This window comes from Monopterus albus, unplaced genomic scaffold, assembly GCF_001952655.1.
Source record: "Monopterus albus unplaced genomic scaffold, M_albus_1.0 scaffold345.1, whole genome shotgun sequence".
NCBI classification, from domain to species: Eukaryota; Metazoa; Chordata; class Actinopteri; order Synbranchiformes; family Synbranchidae; genus Monopterus; species Monopterus albus.
This window is the reverse complement of record NW_018128225.1, coordinates 1-11148: the sequence shown is the minus strand read 5'-3', so window position 1 is coordinate 11148 and position 11148 is coordinate 1. Positions and strand designations below refer to the sequence as shown.

At 41.1% G+C, this 11148-nt stretch overlaps 1 protein-coding gene across 1 annotated transcript; it reads right to left on the bottom strand.

Annotated features, from left to right (window-relative positions):
* Positions 1 to 3433: 3433 nt before the first annotated feature.
* On the bottom strand, positions 3434 to 9095 carry lrrc53 (leucine rich repeat containing 53). Its single transcript, XM_020625088.1, has 4 exons — positions 8289 to 9095; positions 7218 to 7416; positions 5375 to 5651; positions 3434 to 5015 (listed from the first exon to the last, which is right to left on the bottom strand). Exons 2-4 carry the CDS (start codon positions 7393 to 7395, stop codon positions 3434 to 3436), a joined length of 2037 nt encoding a protein of 678 aa, XP_020480744.1. The 5' UTR covers positions 7396 to 7416; positions 8289 to 9095.
* Between the last annotated feature and the right edge of the window lie 2053 nt (positions 9096 to 11148).

Sequence of the window (11148 nt, the reverse complement as noted above, 5' to 3'; positions counted from 1 at the left end):
TGGCTCCTCACAGCGCACTCAGATCAGCAGCCTCCCTCATCTCATCACCACACTTCCATAGCGATTTTTCTATGCAGCGACTGAACTGAATTATCAAACTAACTATTTATGAGACAAACAGGCCCAAATGTATCTAAGCAGTGAGATCGATATTTCTCCTTGTAATATCAAATGCATCGATGGCTTGATAAAGTCTCTCTCTTTGCTTCCTCCTGAAGTGAGCCATGGTTCTGACAAGTTTTTGTGGCAGTTGTATATTTGCTGATCCAAATATGAAATAAATTTCACTACAATGCTGCTGTCAGCCGTGTTGTTGTGTTTGTCTTGAACTTAATGCAAGCAGCAATGAAAAGTCAAATGGCATCAGTTATCTTTTGGCCTATTTGCCGAGGTGGTGCATACTGGCAGCCCTGCCAGATGGACATTACAGTAGTGAAAGTGACAGACGACCACGCCCTGTACAAAGAGTTGAGCATTAGTTGAAGTCATTAGTTTACATAAACCTCAGCCAAATACATTTAAACTGAGTTTTTCACAGCTCCTACCATTTAATCCTAAAAACATTCTCTGTCTTAGGTCAGTTAGGATCACTATTTTATTTTAAGAATGTGAAATGTCAGAATAACAATAGATTAAAAGATGTATTTCAGCTTTTATTTCTCATCATATTTCCAGTGGTTCAGAAGTTTGCATATGCTCAGTTAGCATTGCCTTTAAATTGTTAAACTCGGGTCAAATGTTTTGGGATGCCTTCCACAAGCTTCTTACAATAGGTTGCTGGAATTTTAGCCCATTCCTCCTGGAAGAACTAGTGGAACTGAGTCAGGTTTGTAGGCCTCCTTACTCACACGTTTTTTCAGTTCTGCCCTTAAATTTTCTATTAGATTGAGGTCAGGGCTTTGTGACGGCTGCTCCAATCCACTACCAATCCAATCCACTGTGTTGTCCTTAGGCCATGATGCCAAGAAAAGCCTCCCCCTTTTTCCATAACGATGGCCTAATAGTTCAATTGTTGTTTCATCAGACCAGAGGATGTAGTGGATATAGATACTTTGGTACCTGTTTCCTCCAGTGTCTTCACAAGGCCCTCTAGAAAGGCTGTTGTTCTGGGATTGATGTGTACTGTTCGGACGATCCGTCTCCTTCCTGAGCAGTATACAGGAAGAATGCTGTTCTTACATGCTTTGTAACAAGAAACAACAAGGCTTCTGAGAAATGGTACCTCAGAAACCAACACGAGTTATTCTTTGGTGTGAAATATCTTCTCTTTTTTCTGGGAGGGACAATAAACTGATTTGATGAGGATACACTGATGTTTTAGCTCCTCCCACTGAAGATGCAAGGAGGAACAAAGGAAAAATTGGAGGAGAGAGGAAATGAAGAAATGCTTTTACGTGCCTGAGGCGTCCTGTTTTCTGAACTGTAATCTGAAGTGAAGTCGGCTTCTGATGATGGGCGCCCATTAAATAAACATATGCACATTTGTAAAAAAAAAAAAAAAAAAAAGAAAAGAAATATCTGTATTCTGCATTTATACAGTTGCATATACATATATATATATATATATGACAGTGATGATGCACAAATAATGTGCTAAGTGCTGAGAGACTCTCCCTGTAGTATATTTGTGATGCAGATTCAAAGGGAAAGCAGTAGTAGTATTGTTTGTCAGTCAGACCTAGAGTTAACAAATCTTTTAACTAGATGGTCAATCTGAAAACATAAAAGCTTGGGAGTCTTAAACTGGTTCTGTACAGTATAGATTCATCTACTTCAGTACAACATGCTTGATGCTGTGATATGTTTTCAGCATCCAGTCATTAACAGATTTTGGATGGATGGCCTTTTGTTAAGGAAACCTAGATACCAAATTACAATATGGTGCCCAGTTCATTCCTCTGAAAGCTGCTCAATACCCCAAAATAATTCTGCATGTTTACAGATTCTGGCCATAGAAGGTCCCTATGTCTGCATACCTTTGGGCCCAGAGAGCATCCTTACTAGCTCCTAGCTGGCTGACTTCCTGTTTGCTCCCTACACACATTAATCAGATAAAATAAAAGTTTCCCGTGCTTCTTCTAGACTTTCTAAATAAAATTGGAGCCAATGCATCCGTTTCTGATAATAAAAATAATTTCTTGAGGTTCTGTGATGCTCTGAAAAATAGATTCATTGTTTTATAACAGCTCATCATGGGAGTTATAGTAATTTGGTTTGACCACTATGCCAAACATCAGACTTTTCCAAATGACATTGGTGCTCCAGCCTGGTATGTGATGCTCTTTAATCTGTGAGTGTTTTAACCTATGCCATGATCTTTTCCTAAACCTAACCATGTAGTTTTTGTGCCTAAATAGTTCTACACAGTTGTTGTGAGTAAAGCTAAGGTGTTTTGTGATGTTTTATGAAGTACTGGAAACACTTCCCATTCAAATGTATGTGAAACAGGACAACACTATGAATGTATTATGAGAGCTGGATACGGTGCCACCACTCAGGGTTCAGCAAAATGTTTCCCAGTAACCACTGCAGTACTTCCTCCACAGGCCACAATAATAAAAGAGATGTCTGTGGAACTGTTGACAGGCCACCTCAAACTACAGACCTTTTCATTTTAATTATCTCTCTGTGCTGTGAATTTTTAATTCATGGAGATTTTACACTTTTACATTTTTTACATCAAACTTTCCCAGAGCCAAGAGAAGTGAGATTTAATTTTTGTGACATCACCCCAAAGTATAGAATATGAACTGAGGAGCTTGCTCTGGGGCAGCAGGGGAGACGCTAGCATGTGCAGTGAGCTGCAGAATGCAGACGCAAGCCCAGAAGCCCTTCTGTGAGTCAAGCCCTTATTGCCAAGCCCACAGGCTTGGTGGCCAAAAAATAAACTACCACTTCTGTGTTTATTACACCATGTCCATCACCCCCAAACCCAAATTTTCCCATCAAGAATCACTGAAAAAGGACGCACTCTAAAGTGAATAAAATTTTCCAAATGACACAAACCCAACAAAATGACTTCTACAGTATTATCCTAATTTGATCCAGTGGGTCCATTGCCATTTGAAAAGTCCAGGTGATGTGTAAGACATTTTTATTTGCAAAAGTCTCTACAGGAAGTGTCAGAAACACTCACACTCTGTGAGGTCCTGTTTTAATTAAATGTTACTAGGCAGCTATGTCTGTCTATTCAGGTATTTAGTTGGTTTGACCTCACACTACTGATAACCTTTACATGAAAATTCTATATGTGAAGTAGGCTGCTGTATTTAACATCACAGAGTATGAGGTCATCAGTCTTGGCAATATTACTCAGAATGAGAGTATATTACAATTTTCCTGACATTAGTTAAAACACCCTTAATCCATAAAGGAGTTACACTAATAATTTTAAATGTCTACAAAAAGAAAACTAGGAATATTGTGTGAGCTGCTAGAGTATTTTCCTCTCCAGTGCGGTGGGTGGATGGCTGGATGTCTTCTCAGGGAGCACCAACCTCAGCTTCCTCCTGGGATTGGAGCCTTCCTCCTCTGACAGATACTCCTGGTGCAGCAGTGCAGGAGCTCCAGCAGCACCTTCTGTGGAGGAGTCACTCTGTGTAGACATAATGGGTGCAGAGACACCTGACACAGACACAGACACATCTGCTTGCACGCTGTCTCCTGACACCACCACTCCTGGTCCTTCAGCTAGAGCTGCACCCCCAGCTAGCATGTTAACTGTTGACCCACCGGGTACATGCTCGGTCTCTGTCTGGCTGTTAGTGTTTGACAGATTTTCTATTAGAGGGCCACTGGCAGCCAAGTTTGGCCCAATGCTAGATGCAACAGCATTAGCTGGACCAGTAGGGAACAGTGTGTTATGTCCAGGGGTCCCTGTGCTGAGTAGAATATTCCCTCCTTGAAGCGATAGGCTGCTGCCAGTCAGCTGTGAGCCAGCTGAGCCCAGCAGAGACAGGTTCGTAGTATGATTCCTATCTATGGTAGAGAGGGAGAAGGGATGCATGGAGGAAGGCTTAGGACCGGTCAGAACTGATGCAGTAGCCTGACCCAGTAAGTTGTGTATCTGTCCTATGGCTATAGCAGAGGCTGACTGACCAGCAGTATTGGTGGTATCATCAGACTGGGACTTGTCTGGGTGTGTAGTCTTGCCCTGGTCAGCTGCCGTACTTTCCCGCTCACCTTTTCCTTCTCTGTCTTCTGTATTCTTGGTAGATTTCTTCATTTTCTCACCCCTTGTTTTCTTGCCAGTGTTTACTTTCTCTTCCTTCTCTCTTCTTTCTTTTCCACTCTGCCTTTTCTCATGACTTTTCTTCAAATTGTCCTCATGTTTCCTCTTAGGATGGACTTTGCTTTTTCGTAGTGGGTTTAGGTTTAGTTTAACCTTCAGCAGCCGACCAGCCTGGATTTTAGCTTTATGTCTCCTTTCTCTTCCTTTGTCTTTGTCTCTGGAGCTCCTTGCCTCCTCCTCTCTAATGTTTCTTTGCTCCAGGATTCTTGAACTTAGATCGAATGTTACATTTCTTGATTCTCTTCTTAACTCTGTGTCCTTTATCAGGTCAGAATGGTTGTAGCTGACATTCTTGAGGTCAAATAGAGCAGAATCTCTCAGACTCCTCTCTTGTCTCATGGCCTGTTCTGGTAGTCTGTAGGTCCTGTGGCAGCTCTCACAGTGTAGAGTCTCATATCCTCTGCTCTTACCTTCCACATAGGTCCTGTAGCTGTTCATGTCTCTGCTTGTCTCATAAGCGGGCAGGGTCTCTGGTCTCTCAATTAAGGTTTCTTTCTGTGGAGAGTAGGAATTGGAGGTGCCAAACAAATGAAACTTGTTAGGAATGTCCCTGCTCAGGGTTCCCAGCTGAATCCCAGGCTTTCTCCTGTCTTCCTCTATTATTCTTATTCTCCTATTCTCTCTTTCCTCCTCCACCTCCATCTCTCTGTTTATCCTGTTGTTGTTCCATCTCATCAGGTTTGGCCCCACCCCTCTTTCTCCTCTGGCGCTACAGTCTGGGCACCTAAAATGGCTCCCGGCCTCATCCACACTGGACCAAAACTGGCCACTGGGATTTTCTAATGCTGTGTCCAACATCATGGCTTCCCTGTCTCGTGGCTGACTGTTACTGGCGTGCAATAAAACATTTCTCCTCTTCTCCTCTAGGTGACTGACATGGTGGTTGAGCGTTTTGCTGATTCTCTCCTCTTTGTCTTTCTGTCTTTTACATTTTTTTAGTGTCTTCCTGTGAAACACTTGATAGTAAATCAGGAGAACCAGCAGGGTAAGGCCAACACCACCTGGAGCACAGCAGGACAGAATAATGGTGTCTTTAAGGAGTACCCCCCCCCTCTTTCTCCCCTGGCGCTACAGTCGGGGCACCTAAAATGGCTCCCAGCCTCATCCACACTGGACCAAAACTGGCCACTGGGATTTTCTAATGCTGTGTCCAACATCATGGCTTCCCTGTCTCGTGGCTGACTGTTACTGGCGTGCAATAAAACATTTCTCCTCTTCTCCTCTAGGTGACTGACATGGTGGTTGAGCGTTTTGCTGATTCTCTCCTCTTTGTCTTTCTGTCTTTTACATTTTTTTAGTGTCTTCCTGTGAAACACTTGATAGTAAATCAGGAGAACCAGCAGGGTAAGGCCAACACCACCTGGAGCACAGCAGGACAGAATAATGGTGTCTTTAAGGAGTATTCACATGAATCACAACAACTCTGGCATTTTTTACATCCAGTCCAATCACTCCAAAACATTTCTCTCAAAGGATCTAGTGAGAGACCAGCTGTTTTAATAGGATCATTTTGCATCAAATGTACTTCATTTGAATAAAACTGGACCAATAAGAAGATTTGCTCACTGATATTGTATCAATGTTGTCAAACACAAATATTCAATATTGATCAGCAACAAACTGCCTTATTATTCACTTCGGAGAAGTTTGACACTGTAAAATTCAAGCTGATGGAATATAGTATTCCAACATCTAATTTCACATAACCTGCACTACAAAATTATAAGTAGCTGTACACAGGAATATGACATAGTTTGCAGTCATTTGTGAGAATCAGTGAATATTAAGTTTTCTTAAATTAAATGGATTTATTACCAGAGTGTGAGCTATTAGTTTGCTAAACAGTGGTCAGCAAGTAAGTTGTCATAAAGCCTTATGTTACCAGCCAGTATAGCAGTTAGCAAATGCCTATGTGCTAGTGTTAATAAAAGCAGAACAAATCTGTGCTTCACTACTTCTTATTTAAACAAGCTCTAATGTCAGTGCTAGTATAATGTGATATAAAAGCACAGCTGAGACAGGCATAGACACAGAAGAAGTTTAAAATGTGCATTATTCCAATGTGTAATTATCCATCCATCATCTATACCACTTATTCCTGAATAGGGTCACGGCAGGGCTGGAGCCACTCCCAGCTGACACTGGGTGAGAGGTCGGGGCCACCCTGGACAGGTCGCCAGCCTATCATAGGGCTGACATGTAGACAAACAATTATACACACTCACACTTACTCCTACAGGCAATTTAGAGTTGCCATTCAACCTAAGCTGTCTTTGGACTGTGGGAGGAATCTGGAGTACCCAGAGAGAAGCCAGGTAGGCACAGGGAGGACATGCAGACTCCACACAGAAAGGCCCCGGGTCGGACGGGGCACGAACCCGGAACCTTCCTGATGTGTAATTATAGTTAATCAAATTATTATATAATTAGTTAGTTAGTTTATTTATCTTTTCATATAATTTCAAATGCATGAAGAAAAAGCAGAGAATGTCAAAATGGAAGGCCAGGCATCTAATTTAGCATTTAATAACAGCATGGGCTGCATTTATTATACATATCACTGATATCAACTGACCTGCTATTGTGGAGTTAAAACTGTGTCAGGTATTTTAGCCAATCAGAGCCAAGGATGTGCTTTATAGAAGTGATCATTCACAGTGATTCATAGCTGTGCAGTTATTTTAAAAAGCCCTGCATTGTTATTCATACAGTACACTCTAAATGTAAACTTTGTGTTTGCATTGTCTGTGTTGTAGAATTTACTGAAATGCTGATGTATAACTGCTGTATCACTGTCAAATTAACTTTAAGTGTGATTGTAACCTTTGACATCAGACTTTCCAGTCACACTGTACACTGTTCTTAGTGGAACTTGTTACTCAGAAAGAGACCGACCATGACCTTGTCATTTGTGTGTCATTCTCACCAATAAAGCACATGACTGCTGTGATGGCCAGATCTTGAGTGTACAGTTGTGGCGTTATGCTGCCTCTTGTCTCTGTCTGCACTGTGACATTCTGACTTAATGGGACACAGGTGGCCTCAGTCAGCAAAAGCACCATGGTTACAGCCAACGCAGCTGTGTCAGCGCTCACAGACACCATCCTATGACCGTTATGGAGGACCTGAAGGCAGCAAGGGGGGAAGCATCAGGTTTAAGTCAAATGGTCTTGTACTAATTCACAACTAAGAAAATACATAATTTCATTAGATGACTGGACCCTGGTTGTTTCCAGTGTACTTCTAAAACAAATGATAAACTGATGAGCTTCTCAAAAGCCTCTTTAAATTTTGGTACAATCTTCTTCAATTCCTTATCTACTTGTACCGGTCACTAAATGAATGCAATTATTCAAATTGATCCTATAATGTAATATTTTCATGTGTGAATTGTGTTAATGAGTCAGTCTGTAGTCACCAAATTAAGTATGTTTCTACTCTTTTACTATTTCTTTATTATTTCATTTTAAGTCATTTGTTTTACTTCCTAAACAAGTGAAGCTGCATTATTAATGTGCACTGGTTGAAGAGGAGCTCCTGCACCTTGTCAGATCCATGTATACAGGTGGACTGAAAGGTACAGTAGCCAGTTCTTGTTACGGTGTGGAACTTGCATCCTGTGTTGTGCTTTTGTTTTGTAAGGACTTCCTGCTCTATCTCCCCTCACCTGTCCCAGCTTTACTCCAATTTATAATCAACACTCATTGCATTCACCTGTCCTTTGGCTGCCTGTGTATATATTCTCCTCTTTTCCCTCAGTCTGTTGCTGGTTCATTGTACTTGCTCTTTCTGCTTGCCACACCTTGCCTGTCTGCATTCTAAGGTTTTTTGGGGGGTTCAGTCACCTGTTTGATTCTTGCCTTGGTTTCCTTTGGATTGGATAATATTGCAAGACCATAAACATATGCAGTGTAAACAAATGGATGTTTTAAAGTGTTAAAATATATATACTGTATATAAAAAAAGAAAGAATAGAAAGTCTGAAATATCTACTAACCTATAGTATTTCTATCCAGATGATCAGGTTATCTGACAAACACCTCCAGAATCTTCAGATCTCTGAGGTCATTCAAAGGAAATGCACCAGAATGTAAACTGGTGACCAGATTCCCTTCAATGTGAGGATCTGCAGGACTGTAGTACTTTTAAGTCAGCCAGCACTGATCTGCAAAACAACAGAGAACTGCATATAGGGAAAAGTGCTTTTTAGCCTCACAGTGCACTCAAAATCATTAATGTATATGGTATAGTATATGTCCTCGACACAAGAAGAGGACTGAAGAAGGTCTGCAAAACGTCCATATATACTGTGTGGCTGTCATTCATTATGGCTGTTAATTTAATACTTTACCCACTGGATCAACCACATTCTTTAAATCAAACTTACAATAACCAGCTAAAAATAGTGCATTTAAAATTCTTCCCAGGATGTTTTTTTTCCCCCTGGGAACATGCTCCATGCCTATGCTGTTGGCCAGGGCAAGAACATCTCCCTGGATTAGATGGTGAGAACTGTCCCCCTTAGGGCCTGGCCGGTAAGGAGGTCATGGTCCAGCACTGAGATGTTTGAGAAAGGCAAGTTTCGGAAGGACCCGTTACTGAGCACTAATATATGGATGGTATGACTTAGACCTGGACAATTGATCAAACTTTCAAATTCATCATAAGTAGACTTTGAAATGTTCTGATAACACCCGTCTATAAGTGATTCTACCTGAAAAAAAAAAGATGTAAGATTTATTTTTTCACTGGAAGGACAGCACCCCTTTTCTTGAAGCTAATTCAAATGTTTAATTAAAGCTGTTAACCAATATGACTGGAAACAGTCAGTCCATAATGCTTTCAGACCCCTGTCAAGTTTTCCATAGTTTGTGTTTTAGACTCAACTTAAAATAGATTCAGTTCATTTACATCCATCTACACACAATACTCCACAATGTTACAGTGAGAACGGGGTTTTGAGGTGTTTTGTAAATTTAAATAAATAAATAAATGACTGAGATATCTCATTTACATAAGTATTCAGACCCTTTGTTATGACACTTGAGCTCTGGTGCATCTTATTCCTACTGCTGATTGTTGAGATGCTTCTACAGCTTGACAAGTGATTTTTTTCCTTATATTTTGTCTGCTCTAACTAGGCCAATTGTTCTCGCTATGTTGTATTTTACATTTTCGCACTTGGATTCAGTAAAGCACTAAAATGACAACTAAGCTCAGTTTGTGTTTATTGGGTCAAGTGTTTAGCTTACTGGACAGCTAGATTATGCCCATCTAGTGAGGCCAGTACACTATACACTAGCCAAAAAACAGGATGGTGAGACATGGAGGGTGGACAGGGCTTGGATGTCACTGTCCTGAATGAAGTCCAGAACATCCAGGAGCACATCAGTAAGATGGCGCCCACAGAGCAGTAGCACTGAGCATGGGTTAGACCCTCCCAAATCCAGATGGGAAAATCCTTTGAAGGTTGAGGAGAATAACAGGGCAAAGATCTTGTGTGATACATCCAAATCTGGGAAGACAGGCAGGTAATGGCTGACTAATACATCTGTATGTATATTTCATAATGTCATCATCTCAGTCTTTGTCCTGTTTCTGCCCCATGTTTTCCTGTATGTTAGACCCAACCCACCGACTTTGTTCACTGTTCCTGCTTTCACTACCTGCCCTCCCCACTTATCACTTGGCCAGTTTAAAAGTCAGTAGCCAGCCTCATTTGCTGGCAGACTGTCCACAAAGAAAACATCTCTTGTGAATCTCCAGTGTTGATCGGTCTGTGCCTGTTCTGTTTTTAACCTGGCTCTTCACTGGACTCTCAGCTTGCCTGCTCCTGTTTGATTCACCTGTGTTTGGATGTTTAATTTCTCTGGGGTTCTGCTCAGTTATTTGTCAAGTTTTCTGCTTGCCTTTCTTGGTTATGGACTCCAGTTTCTTCCTGTCACTCTGGCCCTTGCCTGAACCGTTTGCCTGACCTGTCTGTTTGGAAACAAGATGCTTTTGCATAATGACCATGACTAAGCCTGCCCCCCACACTGGTTTGTTAGTCTCTTACCTTTATGTACTGTGTAAAGCTCTGTTTGTCTGGCTCAGTACCTGCCATATACTTAAGTGTGTTCCTGCTAGTCTACCTCTGAATCACTTCCAATACTTACTTGCCACGTCACCTGTTTCTACTAATAAATGTTGCTGGTATAAATATTAAGTAATGGGCTGCTACAGTAAATGGTCTTACTCAGGACTGGTATTTGTACATAAACCTTAGGGAATAGATGGTGTTGTCATTTGGACATTTGACTGTAGTTTGCTAAGATTAAAAAAAAACAATCTAAATTTTCTTTTGAGAGCCATCGCTGCACATGTGAGCATGTTCGCTGTTTGTTCTGAGTTGCTAAGAAAATAAACAGTGATAAGAGAGCCAGTGTGTAAGAGTGTAAGTGTGTGTAGTATCAAAGGTTTAAGTCGTCCCCAGAGGATGCTGCCTGATGGATGACAGCCAGACACTAGAGCTGAATGAGGTCTATCATGTTTCTGCTAAAGCTCTTTTCCTAATGGACTTTGCTCTGGTGTGCTGTTTTCTTAGAAAAATATGGGTTACTGCACAACAGTAATGTTTCCATAAAATCCATTAACCAGACTGAATCAACATAATGTGAACATGGCCATTACACAGCATGAGGGTGTTATATCCTGGCAGACTTCTATCTATTGCAGTTTTAACTCAAAAAATACTGTGATGTTTAATGGCTTTTTAAGCAATGTTTTTCTGTGAACACTGAATCCAATGTACAATAATGTAGCTGCTCATAGTGCTGAATTAAGAACCAGCACCTAACTCATCACCAAAGCTTTATGTA